General features: G+C 51.6%; 1 protein-coding gene across 2 annotated transcripts in view; it reads right to left on the bottom strand.

The window, feature by feature from the left end:
- Positions 1-2613: 2613 nt before the first annotated feature.
- RDH13 (retinol dehydrogenase 13) overlaps positions 2614-16868 on the bottom strand; it is a 19559-nt gene continuing 5304 nt past the window's right edge. The window contains exons 4-8 of one of the 2 annotated variants that reach the window (XM_034986363.1): positions 14286-14390; positions 13146-13358; positions 12236-12337; positions 9495-10851; positions 4238-4319 (exon numbers count right to left, since the gene is read on the bottom strand). In XM_034986363.1, coding sequence (XP_034842254.1) covers positions 10607-10851; positions 12236-12337; positions 13146-13358; positions 14286-14390 — 665 coding nt within the window. In that variant the 3' untranslated portion in view covers positions 4238-4319; positions 9495-10606. Of the gene's footprint in view, positions 4320-9494; positions 10852-12235; positions 12338-13145; positions 13359-14285; positions 14391-16868 lie in introns of both variants that reach the window. The other variant, XM_034986364.1, reaches the window with a different exon arrangement.

The raw sequence follows: 16868 nt of genomic DNA on the forward strand, positions 1-16868 counted from the left end.
GAAAAAATACAAAAGAAAATTACTCTGTCACAGTTCTGGAGCCCAGAAGTCCAAAAGTAAGGTGTTGTTGGGACTCGTTCCTTCTGGAGGCTCTGAGGGAAACCCATTCGATGCCTCTCTCCCAGCTGCTGGTGGCCTCAGTGTCCCTCAGCTTGTACAGGCTCATCCTGATCTCTACCTTCATCTTCATGTGTTCTTCACATGTGTCTTCTCCTTTTATGCCTCCAGTGGGGATACTCATCATTGGATTTAGGGCTCATCCTGATCCAGGATGGTCTCATCTCAAGATTCTTAATTACATCATCAAGACTCTTATTCCAAAGAAGATCACATCCCAAGACTCTGGACAGACCTATCTTTTGGGAGGGGACACTATTCAACCCATTATATGCCAATATCCCATAGGACATTATTTCACTGATGGGAAGAATAATATCGGTTCCTTGAAGTGGCCATTGCCGCAAGCTAGGCCTTGCAGTCTGGGGAGAAGCAGGTGGGATAGTTATATTCCCATTCACTCACTGGCCAACTGTCCCTATGCAGGTGACAACCTGAATGACTCCATGCTATGATTTTTGCACTCATGAGTTCTCAAACAGGGACAACTGGTCCAGGGTAATCCAACGGGGAGGGTGTAGTGAGCAAGACAGAATAATGATGCCCTGAAGATGTCCACATCTTCATCCTCAGAGCTTGTGCATATGTCACCTTATGCAGAAAAGGTGAATTCCAGCTCTGATGGAATTAAGGTGGCTAATCAGCTGATCTGAAAATAAGTAGGTAATCCTGAACTATCCAGACAAGCTGAATGAATCACAAGGGTTTTGTTGTTGTTGTTGTTTTATTAACATATACTGTATTATCTGTTTCGGAGTACAGGTCTGTGATTCATCGATCTTACACAATTCACAGCACTTACCATAGCACATACCCCCCCCCAATGTCCACCACCCAGCCACCCCATCCCTCCCCCTCCACTCCAGCAAGCCTCAGTCTGTTTCCTGAGATTAAGAGTCTCTTATGGTTTGTCTCCCTCTCTGGTTTCGTCTTGTTTCATTTTTCCCTCCCTTCCCCACCATGATCCTCTGTCTTGTTTCTTAAATTCCTCATATCAGTGAGATCATAGGATGCTTGTCTTTCTCTGATTGACTTATTTCGCTTAGCATAATACCCTGTAGTTCTATCCATGTCATTGCAAATGGCAAGATTTCATTCTTTTTGATGACTGCATAATATTCCTCTGTGTGTGTGTGTATACCATATCTTCTTTATTCATTCATCTGTTGATGGACATCTAGGCTCTTTCTATAGTTTGGCTATTGTGGACATTGCTGCTATAAACATTAGGGTGCATTGCCCCTTCAGATCACTACACTGAATCGCAAGGGTTTTTAAATGTAGAAGAGGGAGTCAGAAAAAACAAGAGCCAGGCAGTGGGAGAAGGACTCAACCAGCCAGCCATTGGTGGCTCTGAAGATGGAGGAAGGTACCACAAGCAGCCGTTATTCATCCTTCAGTTCCCTGTGTTTCTCTGCAGGGGCTGATGCTTGCTGGACAAGACAGGCTTTCTCCCCTCCTTATCATCACCCAGTTTTCTTCTTCCCAGTTCCTATCAGATCCACCAAAGTTGGCCCTCAACCTACACACCTCTTGCCACCCTCTCCCTCCTGGGAGAGCTCATCCCCTCCTAGCGTGTGGTGACTCACCTCTAAGGAGAGCACCCCCACTCCTGAATTTCCAGCCCCAAAGGACTCCATCGGTTGGACTCCCATTTTCAGCCATCTCCTGGATGCTTGTGTTAATGGTGGTTCCCTGGCCACTCAGGGAAAACAGTTCCTGCTGCTAAGGCACTGTGTCTCTCCTCTCCTTCTATCTCACCACAGGTGCCATGGTGCTCCCACTGCTGGGGGTCCAGGCACGTAGGTCCCATCCACCCACATGTCACTATGTCCCCATTAAATGTCTCCCCCAGACAACATGCTAAAAACCAGTACCAGCAAAATGACTTTCATGCTCACTAACAGCTGTAAGATGTTCCTTTCCTTGGAGGTACCATAACTTGCTTATGATGACTCATATTGCTGACTTTTAGATTGTTCCTCATCTTTCCATATTAAAGAAATGCAACCAGCTTTCTTTTACGAATCCTGTTGCACACGTGCATGTATATTCCCAGGCTATGTTCCAAGGGTGGAAAACTGGCAGGTCTGGATCTGTATGTGGGGGAGATATTATCAGGGAGATTCTGCCCTGGAGAAGTCCCTAATAGTGTGTGTCAGGGATGGTGAAGATAAATGCAAAGACTGCCCCTAAGCATGGTCACAGCTTTGTGCCTTCCCTCCGCATTAGGAATGGGAGTGCAAAGGTTAAAATGGAGCCCCCCACCCCCTGGCACAAAAATTGAGGGTAGTTTGTATGTATGAGAGAGACAGAGAAAACAGGAGACAGAGGGGAGATTGAAGTTTTCTGAGCCTGACACAGTTAAGATTGTGAAATGGGAATATAGAACCCTTATGTTCCCTCGGGGGAACTAAACCAAGTGCTGAGCCCGTAATATTGGGGAAGTATCATTAAACAAAACCTCCCAACCCAGAAAACTTCTCCACAAAGGTAGAAGAGAAAGAACACAGTTTTATTATTGAATAGGTATTCAAGCCAGAACGTGATGTGCATCAGGACAAGATCTGCCAACAAGATAGCAAAGACAGGAAACAGTCCCGCCCTGTCACAGAGTCAAGCAGGGTCAGCTCATCACATCCAGTGGACCTGACAACACCATCATCCTAAATTTATCTGGTGACTGGGGAGACCACGTGTGTCAGCTGATTGGCTTTAGGCAGAGGAAAAAACAAACCACTCCCAGCTTTATGTGGGGAGGCAGCTTTGCAACATGGAGTTGAGCTCCTGTCCTCCTTCAGAAGCTGGTAGATAGGAATGCCGCCTCCCTTCACGTTCACATTCCCAGTCCTCGAGAAAGACAGTCCTGGGTCACAGAGCTGGCAAGAGGCTTACTTACCTTCTAAAAATGTTGGCACACACTTCGAAGGGACAGAGAGAGAACTTTCAAGTTTTCTAAAGAAATGTTCTAAGCAACAGGAGAGATGTTTCTCCCCGTGTTTTCAACAGGGAGAATGAAGCTCTTGATTGTAGTTAGTTGCAATTGTCTTCATGTGTTCGGATCTCCCCAGGCATCTCCACGTGCTGCCAATTTGGTGGCTAGACCAGCAGCCTCCGCGCCTCCCCCAGAAGCTCCCTGCCTGCTCCTGAGTTCTGCCCGGAGAGATTAAGGCTTACTGCTCCAGTCCCAGCACTCGATCTCCCAGACCATCGCCCCGCTGCCCCTGGTAAGCACCATACTATTTTCTATCTCGGCAAATCTGGCTTCTTTAGAGACATCATGTCCGTGAAACCACACGGTATTTGTCTTTGCGACTGGCTTATTTCACTTAGCGTCGTGTTTTCAAGGCTCATCGCTGTGGTCGCAGGTGTGAGGGCTGAATAACATTCCACACTTCCTTTATCCAGTCAACTCTGATGGACATGGGGTTGCTCCCACCTTTGGGCTGTTGTGAATACGCTTGTGAATGTGAGAGGAACATAATCTAGCAGTTCTTCAAAATGCTGCGTACGTAGGGTTACCGTGTGACCTACTAATTCTGCTCTTAGGTGTTATCAACTGAGTTTTGGGATTCTCATCTTCTGGTTCATTTGGATGGCAGTGTTTGATAAATAATGTTTGCACCTGTGTATTTCTGTTAAACAGGGCTGGTGGTTGCCATGATCTGTGCGGCTCCTGTTGACAGGTATTCCTAGATAACGCGCTTGTTTGCTGTAGTGAAGATTTTTGGTACGAGTCTGCCCTCTGCTGTCAGTGGTGAAGTACAGTTTTTTACTAGGGGGCTCCTGCAGGGAGGCAGAGTGGAGAGAAAGGTTATGTCCTTGATTTTTTTTTTTCCTTTCTTCTTGAAAAATCCTAATTTCCCCCTCTTTCTCCCTTTTCCCTTCACCATGCAGTGTCCAAAGGACGCCTCTCCCTGTTCTTGAGCATCTCACAGACTACGGTCTGTGCTCTGCGGTCGGTGCCCTGATCAGTCCGAATGCTCTCTTTACTGTTTGCACAACCTTCTCTTTCTGGCGGTGGTTTTCACCCAATGTTAGGGCTGCCAACAGCCCTTGCCTCTGTCTTTTGCATGGCTTCCCGCAAACTCTCCCTGTGGCATCTCTGTGATACAGATGCGTGATGAAATCGTGCACAGGTATTTTTTAAAGAATGCGATCGACCTTTGTGTAGCGATACAGATGATCTTCAAGATCTATTGCTAAATGGAAAAAGAAGATGCAGATGTAAATGATAGTATCTTGCCATATGTATGCATCCCTTTGCTTTTATTTATGGAACTTGATTTTATTCTAGTAACACATTCACATGGTTGAAATATAAAAAACATGAAAAGAGTGAGAGCATGAGCGCTTGCTCACTGGAAATTGGTGAGGTTTTGCCTTTTCGTTTTACTTGGCGTTGTTTTGAAGTGCAGCCATTCTCTGTCTTCTCGGGGGGAGATGTGGTTTTGTGCTGTTTTGTAATTCTGCATTGTTTTTCTTTTCCATTTATTTATTTTGAAACAAACTTCGGGAAGAGTATATAAATACAATACAAAGAAGCTTTTTTTTCCCCCCTGAACCATTTGAGACTGTGTTGCAGAACTGATTAATTCACCCAAATACTGATCTTTTTTCCTGCAAACAAGGACATTCTCCTAGTTAACCACAATACATCATCAGAACAGGGGTATTGATATTGATCTGTCTTTAGGCATTATGTGGGAGATCCATAGTTATGCATTTGCCATAGTTTGCAGCTACTCAGAAAGCCCAAAATATTAGATAAAATCTTCATCATAGGTGAGTGACCCCACGTCCATGGATTCCTCCCAGTTTGTCTCATGTTCCACCCCGTCTAACACCCTCGAGATCCACTTGCAGTGATCCCCATGTTCCTGCCAAAACACATTAGTCAGACCCTACAATTCATGGAGCATGAGCTGGGATCTGCCACAGGCAATGGAAGTGGTAGGGGCAGGTCTTGAGGTGAATGAGTATCATCCCAGGAGACACCTGCTTACGGAGGAACGGTGACCTCCGATCAAGAGAGGCTGGTCTCTCATTGCAAGGGCATCTCAGGGGAATTGGGAGTTCAACATTTTCAGGTTTGTCCCCACAAATGACCCTATCCCAGATCTCAGATTTCATTTCCTCTGCTGCTGTCACCCTGAGACCCTGGCCTGACTTCAGCGGGACCGCCCACTGCCATTTGCATGGTTTCCATGAGGATCTGTTGACTTCTTTTTTTTTTTAAAGACTTTACTTATTCATTTGAGAGAGAGAGCATGAGAGAGACAGAGAGCACATGAGAGGGGGGAGGGTCAGAGGGAGAAGCAGGCTCCCCACCGGGCAGGGAGCCCAATGCAGGACTCGATCCCGGGACTCCAGGACCACGACCCAAGCCGAAGGCACTCGCCCAACCAACTGAGCCACCCAGGCGCCCGAGGATCTGTCGACTTCTAAAGCCACTCAATCCCCCAGCGCCTGCCTTCCACCCCCGTGCCCTCCCAATACCACAGGTGACAGCAAGCAGCTGTGAGGCTCTGTGGCTGGTGCTTACTTCCATGGTCATCCACCTGCAGCTGCTCACGTTCATGACCTGGAAAGGGGTCCACACGGGTCTGCGCAAGGAGTTCTCACCTGGAGGTGACTTCCCTCCCAGGGGACATTTGGCAATTTGGGGGGGGATGCTACAGGCATCTAGTGGGTGGAGACCAGGGATGCTGCTCAACATCCCACGGTACCCAGGACACCCCCTGCCCCACAGCCAGGATTATCCAGCCCTGAACATTAAGAGCACTGGTGTCGGGGAACCTGCCTTTCATCCATTACTCCCTGGCATTCCCTGGGGGGCTTTTATGGGTTTGAAGATAAACCCCAGTAGGCAAAAGAAAGAGAAGCCCTTCTCTCTCCCACCGGACAGAAAACAAGCAAGTGGTCCCCGTCGGCTCTAGCAACCATCCTGTGACCCCCAAAGAGACTGTATTAATTCCCTCTGGTTGTTGTGACAATTAACATCAACCTGCTGACCTAAAACAACATTTACTGTCCCACAGTTCCAGAGGCCAGAAGTCCAAACTGAAGGTGTCAGGAGGGCCATGCGACCTTCAGAGGCTCAAGGGGAGTCTGTCCCGTGCTGCCTTTGGCAGCTTCTGGGGGTCCTAGTGTTCCTCGGTGTTAGGCTGCATCGTTCCACTCTCTGCCCTGTCTCCACGTGGCCTTCTCCACTCCACTCTGTGTCACCTCCTCTTCTGTCTCTTATAAGGACACTTACCGCTGGATTTAGGGACCCCTGGATAATCTAGGATGGTCTCATCTCGGAATCCTTCATTTAATTTCATCTGCAAAGCAACTTTTTCCAAATTAGCTCACACTCACAGGTGCCGAGGTTTGGACTTGGACGGATCTTTTAGGGGTTCACACTCCGACTGGCTAGAGACCCAGCCTTGGGATGAAGTTGACCCCAGTCGGATGGTCAGTCGGCAGGAGGAAGCTGGGCCGTATCACAGAACACAAAGCCCGCCTTACCTCTGGACTCCCACCGCTGTGACGGTGCCCCTTCTTACTTATGCCTGGTGTGACTGTCATCCCAGCTTACACCCCGCACGTTTCCCGGCACAGCAAACACAGGCAGCCACGGAATCCTGGCAGAATTCCCCAAGCGCAAAGAGCAGTCTGAAGGGTTTGACATCGCCTCAGGTCTCTTTTTGGGAAAAACAAAACAAAAACTCCTGAAGCATCACCCTTTTACATTTGGTTCTTCAGTCTGCTTATTACTTTGCCACAATGCTCTCTCTGGATTTCTGGGGGTTTGGGTGTGGTTTGTTTTTGTTTTTTTTTTAGGCCCGTTTTTAATCATCCTTCATCTCTCTGGGGACTCTCTTCAGGGTTGTAGCCACCTCAAAGCCTTCAGGAGAGTAAGGCAGGGGTTACGTGGTTTGTGAGTCAACATTTGTGGTCCTTGGGGTTTCTCAGTTCCAGAGAGGAAGCAGATGTTGGTTGTGAGGGTTTGTGGCTAGAATTAACCCCAAGCCACGTTGCACTTGTCTATGCAAGAGATCAGTCCCTGTGGGGACCGCCGCCCCAGTGGGCTGGGCTTCCCATTCCTTCCATCCAGGCCCCTGTTTCCCCCACGAATGTGGGCTTCTGAATCAGACTGGATTCCAACTCTTCTTGCTCAGGCACGCCAGGGTTTGTTCAGTTTTTGTTTTTAAGTCAACACGCCCACAGTGGGGCTCAAACTCACAACCCTGAGATCAAGAGTCATATCCTCTTCCAACTGAGCCAGCGGGGAGTAGGGGGAAGCCTCCCTGGGCCTTTTTTTTTTTTTTTTTTTTTTTTAGAGTGAGTAGTGGGGAGTTAGTGGTAACATCTGCTCATTTCATTTGACTTGCTTGCAAGCAACACCGTTGATGAGGGTTCTACTTAAAAGAAGAAGGGAATTGATGGGAAGTGACCCAGGAAGCTCACAGCCCTGAGAAAAGCTAAGGAAGCAGGTTTTGAAGAGGACGGTGTAGTAGGCAGAACAGTGGCCGCCCCAAAGAGATCCACATCCTAAACCCCAGGACCCGTTACTTTGCATGGCAAAGGGGGGTTAAGGTGGCAGATGGAATTCAGTTGCTCACCAGCCGATGTAAAGGACAGAGGTGACCCTGGATCACCTGGGGATCCTCCTTAAAAGGGGAAAGAGAGAGCCAGAAAGATGGCAGCGTGAGGACTTGGCCCACCACAGCTGGCCCTGCAGACAGAGGAAGGGCCTGGAGGCAAGGAATGTGGGGGCCCCTAGACGCTGGACAAGGCAGGAAGCAGATTCTCCCCTTGAGCCTCCAGAAGGAACACAGCTCTGGCTGAGCCCTTGACGCTAGCCCTGAGACCCATTCTGGACATCTGACGTCCAGAACTCTAACAGAGTAAGTGTGTATGCTTTAAGCCCCCCAGTTTGTGGTCATCTGTGAGAGCAGCCCTATGAAGCTCGTACAGACCGGAGCTAGGGTGCAGGGACCAGGAACCGACAGGAACACACGTTACTCGTCTTGGTGTCGGCCCCATCAAGATCCACATTCAAGGAGAGGGTCTGGCTGGTCTTGCTCGAATCACATCCGTGTGCCCACTTGCCACATATGCAAAGACAAGGGATTCTGACTGAGAGACCCGCCAAAACTGCAGACAGCAGGGGGGCAGGAAGTCCATACGGGAGCTCCGGGGCTGGTGAGCACGTGGAGGTGCAGAGAGTGGGGTGTCCAGGGGCAGCAAGGCTCTGGGCCCTTCGCCCCATGCACCTCTGCCACAGGGTGTCATGACTGATAGCACCGATGATGGGACAAAGAAGACATCTCCTGTCTCCTGACGTAAGGCACCGCGAAGAACACAGCATCACTCCTGTGGTATTCTTACCAAAAACACGTAGCCTGAATTTAATCACCAGGAAATCACAGGCAACCCAAACTGAAGCACTTTCTATAAAATACCTGGGCAGGACTCTTCAGAAGTAAGTAAGAAGTAAGTAAGTAATATAAGTATAACCTTATACTTATATTGTAACTTATATAAGTAAGAAGGGGCCCCGTCAGCGGTGGGAGTCCAGCTCATGAAAGAGAAAGACCGTTGCAGCAGGTTAAGGAGACATGCCAACTAACGCAAAGTGTGGTTCTGGATTGGATCCTGGGTCACAAAAGAATTTTGTGGAGGTTTTTTTTTTTGCTATAAGGGACATTATCACTGATAAAATTCCAATGTCTATAGATTGGTATCAGATATTAGCACCACCATTATTATTTTCTTGACTTTGATCATTGTATTTTGCTTACGTTAGCAAATACCATCACCTCCAGGCGAATCCTGGACCTTTGTTTAGAGAACCAGGGGTTTCGCGGTTACCCTCAGACCACCGTACTACCAGTAGAAGTATTTCTCAAACGTGGTTTTTCCAATTCCACGGTAAGAAATGCATATGCTACATAAGGATACGTGCATGCGTGTGATCTATGTACGTGTGCGTGGTGTGTGTATCCCTGTGGTGAACGGGCTCCCAGAATACCCCACCCCCGTGATTCCCACCTCCTGGCGTTCACACCTTCTCTGGCTGTCCAGCTCTTGGCCTCTCCTCAGGGTGGCTCACGCCAGGCAGTGTGAGGGCCGGCAAGCACGAGCTAGCATTACAGATGCCCGTCAGTAACCGAACCCCAGAACTGGACGTTCCGTCGGCTTTGCCCTGTTCTTTGCACTGGAAGTGAGTAGCTAGGGCCAGCCCACAGCTGGAGGGTAAGAAGGCCGTGGACAGGGGGCTGTGGGGATCGTTGGGGTCCACGCGGAAGGTGCCTACCCGAGTCCGTTCATCCCAGACCTATCCTTCGGCTGCTGTGGTCTGATGTGGTAACAGAAAGAAAACTCACCGTATTTATAAAACTTCGAGCCGTCTTTAATCCCACCTTCCTCAGCACTGTCGGCATTTGGGGCAGGGCCACTGGCTGATGTTCTGGGTAGTGGAGGGCATGGAGCATCTCTGGCCTCCACAAGCATCTCAAATGGTACATGTTTGTTATGTTAAAACACTTGAATCTTGATTCCTGAGCTTTGTGGTGCGCCTCCCCCCCCCCATCCTGTGCGGGAGCTGAGTGCCAGCCCCGATTCTGCCACCGAAGCTGCGCAGCTGGTGGGCTTCTCACCCTTGCTGTCCCGAGCAGGACTGGCATTACAAGGCCTGTCCTCAGGGGTGACCCCGGCGGCTCGCCCAGGGTATGGCACGCGCAAGCGAACGTTCAGCAGCAAGGCGAGAACTCCGTCGTCACCACACCGCCCCGCGAGGTAGTCAGGTTATTCTGCACATTCACAGAGGGAGAAACCGAGGCTCAGAAAGGCAACTGAGGGCGTGCACGGTCCCACGGGGAACCACGACCTTGACCGTGTCTGGCCGACAACCTTCCCAACGGCCATACAGTTCTGCACAGGCTCTCCTGACGGCCACGCCGGAGGGAGCGGACTCCTCTCTCTGCAGTTCCCAGTTACACGCTCAAGGCAGGTGTCTGACGGCCCCGCGCACCTGCGGGCTGCGGGGCGCACCGCATCAGTTGCAACAGGTGCGCATCTGCAGTCCCATCCACTGTGCCTGAGAAAAGGGCCGCTAGTGACCCCTACAGGGTGGTATGCGTATGGCAGCCAGCGTTCCTTGGGCAGTACTGCCACCTCGAGGGTGGTGCCGGCATGACAGCAGTGGTCTTGAGCTCACGCAGCCAACACTGCCACCTAAAGCGTGGCGTGGGCACGGCAGTCAGCATTCTTTAGTCAATACTGCCACCTAGAGGAGGCTGAGGGCATGACAGCAGTGGTCTTGAGGCTCACGCAGCCAAGACTGCCACCTAGAGGGTGACGTGGGCATAGCAGTCAGCATTCCTTGGCCAATACTGCCACCTAGAGGGTGCTGCAGACAGAGCCGCCAGCCTTGGTTGGTCTTGCCGCTCCATCCTGGTACTCAGCCTCCCACGTGGTTTTCAAAGGCGCCCAGAGGTTATTTGGGGAGGGACTGCCCCCTCCCAGAGGAACCACCGGACATCTCCAAGCCCACCAGGCGGGCACTTTCAGCCCAAAGTCTCTGGGCTACCTCCTCATCCTCAGCTTCAGGGGCTGGAGGCTTCTCTTTGAGTCCATCAAAATACTTTCCAGAAACACCTTCCAATTCCTCTGCCACAGCCAGGTACGTGCTAGGCTGGGCTGCCAGCTGGGGGCTCTTGACCAGCAGCCAGAAGATGGGCCCTGCAATCAGCCCACAGAGCATTCAGTCAGCACACATTCAGGGAGGAGGACACGAAAAGCCCTATTCCACCCCCAGGGTTGCCCAGGGCCCAGAGGCCAGATGTGGGACTGCAGTCCCACACAGCCCACCTCCAGGCCTGTGCCTCCAAGGTGCCCTCCACCAGGAGCTCCCTTCCCAGGCACTGCCCAGCCAAATCCATCCAGGTGCAGAGACCAGCCCAAAAGCTGCCTCCCCCAGCAAGGCTCCCTGCCTTTTCCCCAGGCAAATGGAAGCTCTCCCTCCTCAGTCAGCTCCGAGTCTTTACCCTACCCCATCTTGCTTTAAAATAACTTTTACTTATTAAATGTCTCTGGGGCCAGCCTCAGCTTAAGATCCATGGTATCTGGCACCCACCCTGTAAATGATTTTCAGGATTACAAATACTAGTTCTAAAGTTCTAATTATTTATTCGGCTTAAAGCTGGTCAGGCCCTGTGCTGGCCCTTTTAAGGCCCATCTCATCCTCCCAACAACTGTGAGGAGGACACTATTATGGCCCTCATTTTGTAGTTGGGAAACTGGAGCCCCAAGAGGTGAAGTTGCTTCCCTGGCTGGCACAGCTAGTTTGGGGTGAAGCTGGAGTCACCCCGAGCACAACCAGGAGTCAGCTCCAAGGTCTCCTTCTCTGACTCAGTTTTCTCATCAAAGAGGATCTAGCCTGTTTCCTGGGGCTATTCTGAGGCCAGCAGGCTGGATACACATGTAGAAGTGACTCATTCTCAGTACCCTAGAAGACACAGGGGAGGGGGCAGGGCCAAGCCACTGACATAGTCTCTTGAGTGTGCGGTTAATTTTGTGTCAAGTTGACTGAGCTAAGGGATGCCCAGAAAGCTGGTAAAGCATTACTTCTGGGCGTGTCCATGAGGATGTGACCAGAAGAGATTAGCATTGGAATCAGTAGAGTGACTAAAGAGATCCGCCCTCGCCAATGTGGGCAGCCAAGCTATTAGTTGAGGGTGAGAACAGAACAAAAAGGTGGAGGAAGGGCGAATTCCCCCTCTCTGCTTGAGCTGGAGCATCCATCTCCTGCCCTCAGATAGTGCTCCTGGCCTTCAGGCTGGGACTTACATCATCGCTCCCCTGGTTTACAGGCTTTTGGGTTTGCACTGGGACTACACCACCAGCCTTCCTGGGCCTCCAGCATGCAGATGGCAGATCACAGGACTTCTCAGCCTCCATAAACACATGAGCCAATCCCGCATGACAAATCTCCCAAGCATCTATATATATCCTATTGGTTCTGTTTCTCTGCAGAACCCTGACTAATACCCTGAAGAGAGTCCCAGCCCCCAAGCTGTGAGGGCAGGGGTTCAGCTCAGGGACCCCAGGCCAGGAGGTGGCTTACCGAGTGTGAAGCTGGAGAAGGCAGAGCTGTGCATGCCTGTGTGCCTGCCCAGCTCTGTCCTGGCCACACCAGGGTGCAAAGCATTGACGGTCACACCCGTGCCTGGGGAGAGAAGGGGAGAGGAGGGAAGAGCAGGGATGAGGGGGTGGGCAGACGCCAGGTTCACTTCCCACCTGGAAGGCTGACACGGCCCACCCTCAGCTCCAGGGCTACCCCGTACTATGCTGGGTCCGACCCTTGAATCCACATCACCTCTCTTGCTCTGAAACTTCCATGTCAAAGTGGTTTCATCTTGCAAAGCCGCCCTGTTGCATGACTGCCCAGGGCAGAGCCTCCCAAACCTGAGCGTACGTAAAAAATCACCCGGAGGGCTTGAGATCCCCAAACTGCAGGGCTCTACCCACCCCCAGGGAATGTGAAGCAGTGGGTCAGGGATGGGGTCTGAGACACTGTAATTATGACAAGCTCCCAGCTGATGTTGCTGGTCCACGGATGCTCTCTGAGGAGCAGGGCAAAGGGCAGACTTTTCAATTTCAGCTCTGTGGACCCTGAGGTCAGATCATTCTTTATCCTGTGCGCTGCAGGATGCTGAGCAGCTAGATGCCAGTAGCAACACCCACCCCACCTCCACTCCCTGAAGCGATGGCCGCAGCCATCTTCAGATATTGCCGTGGTTGAGAACCACTAGCCCAGAGCACCAACGGCTTAGATGCCTGTGAGCACGGAAGAATGCCACGATTGATCAGTGATGTCTGCTCCAGGCCCCAAGGAACATGGTGGCATGTGTGTCACTTGTCTGCCTCTTCTGGAACCGCTGCTTGACCTCCCCTGGGCCCAGGGTCGGAGCAGGACTGTTCCAGGCTCAGAGATAGAGGAAGAAGGAGGCCAGCGAGGCTCGCCACACACGTACCCTGCAGCTGCCGGCTCAGCTCCCTGGTAAAGAGGATGATGGCCAGCTTACTCTGGCAATAAGCTGCTTTGGTGTCATACTTCCTCTTCTCCCAGTTCAAGTCATCAAAGTCTATGTGTCCTGCAACGTGGGCCAAGGACGAGAGGTTGATGATCCGTGAAGGGGCCGAGGCTTTCAGCTTGTCCAGCAGCAAGTTTGTCAAAAGAAAGTGACCTGGACGAAGGACAACAAAAAGACAATTTTCACTGAATTCTTACCTGGTACCTAGGATTGTACTGAGAACATTAACTTCTTTGACCCTCCCAATAATCCATGGCTCTCGACAGGAGCCAGTTCTCTCCCCCAGGGGACATCTGGCAATGTCTAGAGGTTTTGGTCATCATAACTCTAGAGAGAAAAGGGGGTGCTCCTGGCGTCTAGTGGGAGGAGGCCAGGGATGCTGCTGGACACCCTATACTGCACAGGATGGGCCCACAGCAAAGAGTGACCCAGCCCCAAACGTCAGGCCCTGCAAGAACCCCATGAGGTCAGCTGGGGAGACCGACTGCCTCCCATGTCTCCTTCAGCAATAGAACTGTTGGCTGTGCACAGGACTGCCCATTGAAAGACTATATTTCCCAGACTCCCTTGCAGTGACGTCAGGTCATGTGACTGCATCCCAGCCAATAGGCCACAAATGACAGTGATGTGCGTTTTGACCCTCCAGGACCTCAACATGTGGCCTTATTCAGAGAGAGGGTCTTTACAGTGAAAATGAGGCCATTAGGGTGGACCCTAATCCGGTGATTGGCGCCCATCCAATATGTGTTTCCCCCCTTGCCCTTACTAACAGAACTCCAGTTATATCCAGGGTGACAACAGGTAGACAGACAAAGTGACTGATGGACAGACAGACTGGAGGACAGACAAAGGGCCAAAAGGCCAAGAGATGGATGGAGGATCCAAAGAACTGACAGAGCATCCAGCAATGAATAGGCAACTCCCTGAGCCGCCAGGTGGCCCCACAGGTGGCTGCCCAGCTGCCCTGGAGAGCAGAGGAGGACTCTGGCCCTCCCCAGAGCCCATGCCTGGCCCACCGGGGAACCCCACTCACATCCCAGGCTCACGATACACCACGCAGCCCTCAGCCCGTGACCTCACCCAAGTGGTTAACACCAAACTGCATCTCAAAGCCATCGTCGGTGGTCCAGTGGGGGCACCGCATCACAGCTGCATTGTTGACCAGAATGTGCACTTGTTCCTCCTCTGGAAGACAGGGGCGAGGGCAAACATGTCAGTCCTGTACGGGCCTGCGTGCGATTGGTGGGAAGCGCCCCAGCACCGGGCTGGCCGAACAGTGTCCCTGAAACACTCATGTCCACCCAGAGCCTGGGAATGCAAACTGTTTTTGGAAAGAGTCTTTGCAAAAAGTAATCAGTTTAAGAGAAGGTCACATGGGGCGCCTGGGTGGCTCAGTTGGTTAAGCAACTGCCTTTGGCTCAGGTCATGATCCTGGAGTCCCGGGATCGAGTCCCGCATCGGGCTCCCTGCTCGGCGGGGAGTCTGCTTCTCCTTTTGACCCTCCTCCCTCTCATGCTCTCTCTCATTCTCTCTCTCTCAAATAAATAAATAAAATCTTAAAAAAAAAAAAAAGAGAAGGTCACATTGTGGGCCCTAATCCAGTAGGACACAGGCTGAGACCGCAGCGAGACAGAGGCAGAGACTGCAGACCACGGAGGACTGACAGCCCCCGCCAGAAGCTGAAAGAGGCAGAAGGATTCTCCCGGTCTCAGGAAGGCTGCCGCCCTGCTGACACCTTGATCTTGGACTTCTGGCCTCCACAACTGTGAAGAGAACAGACTCTCATCTCAACCTACTCAGTTTGCTGTCCTTGGTGACGGCAGCCCCAGAAAACACAACACACTCCCACCTGAGGCTTGGAGACCTTTCCTGGAAAGGGAAAGAAGCCACATCTGCAGGGGCCTCAGCCTGGGGGGTTACTCGTGGGAACACCTGCTCGGCGGGCAGCCCATGCCACACCTGATTCCAGACCTGCCACGTCACAGGCACAAACGACTGTCCCTCTCCAAGCCTCTATTTCCTCCTCTGTAAAATGGGACGAGTAATAGCACCTTCCTCCCCGCATCAGTTAGCAAGGGCTGCTGTAACAAAGCATCACACAATGGGCTGCTTGAACGTGCTGTGTCCCAGTTCTGGAGGCGGGAAGCCCGGGGTCAGTGTGTCTCAGGGTTGTATCCTTCCAAGGACCAAGGACCAAGGACCACGAGGGAGAATCTGCGCTGGAGTCTCTCTCCTGGGCTCAGAGGTGACTGGCCGCCTTCTCCCTGTCTCTTCCCTCGGGCCTGTCTGCGTCCTAATCTCCCCTCCGTATGAGGACACCAGTCACTGGAATAGGGCTTAATCACGTCTGTACAGACCCTCTCTGCAGATCAGGCCTCGTGCTGAGGTCCTGGGGATTAGGACCCCAACACATCTTTTGAGGGGACACAGCAGAACCTGTAACACTCTGAAAGCGGTTTGCAGGATCCGTGGGGATAACGGGTTAGTCATCTAGGAAACAGCCTCTGTTTGGCCTCGAGGGTGGAGGGGGTTAGCAGAGCCGTCAGGAACACATACTCTGGAGCCATCAGATGACAGTTCAAATCCCCTGGCTCTGCCCTGAGAAGCGGTATGACCCTGGCCAAGTCACACAGCTTCTCTGTGACTCGGTTTCCCCCTCTGTAAAAACAGATAATACTAGAACTTGCTGGGTAGAATGGGGGGGGAGAGAGCACCACATGTGTGACAGGCCCTAGTTGTATAAAAAAGCCAAGGGAGGGCCATGCTGGTGGCTCAGTCGGTTAAGCGTCCGACTCTTGGTTTCAGCTCAGGTCACGATCTCAGGGTCGTGAGATCAAGCCCCCGCGTTGGGCCACGCTGGGCGTGGAGTCTGCTTAGGGTTCTCTCTCTCCTTCTGTTCCTTTCCCCTCCGCTCATGCTCGCTCTCTCTAAAAACTGAGCCTGGTGGCTCAGTTGGTTAAGCGACTGCCTTCGGCTCGGGTCGTGATCCTGGAGTCCCGGGATCGAGTCCCGCATCGGGCTCCCTGCTCGGCGGGGAGTCTGCTTCTCCCTCTGACCCTCCCCCCTCTCATGTGCTCTCTCTCTCTCTCTCATTCTCTCTCAAATAAATAAAATCTTTAAAAAAAAAAAAAGGTGTTGGGAGAGGTGAGAGGAAGAACAGGGAGGCAACTCAGATCAGTTACAAGAGAGCAGGTACCTTGGGGCGCCTGGGTGGCTCAGTTGGTTGGGCGACTGCCTTCGGCTCAGGTCGTGATCCTGGAGTCCCGGGATCGAGTCCCGCATCGGGCTCCCTGCTCAGCGGGGAGCCTGCTTCTCCCTCTGACCCTCCTCCCTCTCATGCTCTCTGTCTCTCATTCTCTCTCTCTCAAATAAATAAAATCTTTAAAAAAAATGAAATAAAAATAAACAACCAAGAAGAGGTATATACACCTGCTTGCTTTATAAATGCCCAAACTGTCTCCAAAAGGACACACGAGAACACTGAACACATCTGAGGAAGGCAGCTGGTGGCTAGTGGCAGGGAGGTGTTTGGCTGTAGCCCCGTTTGTACTTTCCGAATGTTTAGTCCTGTAAAATGGTACCCCTGTTTGAAAGCATAAAGACGTGAGCCAGTTCTGAGAATATCTGGTGGGACGCGGAAATGAGGGAGTCACCCGTGGGACC

This window comes from Mirounga leonina, unplaced genomic scaffold (genome assembly GCF_011800145.1).
Source record: "Mirounga leonina isolate KUSES-001 unplaced genomic scaffold, KU_Mleo_1.0 Mir_376, whole genome shotgun sequence".
Classification (NCBI taxonomy): domain Eukaryota; kingdom Metazoa; phylum Chordata; class Mammalia; order Carnivora; family Phocidae; genus Mirounga; species Mirounga leonina.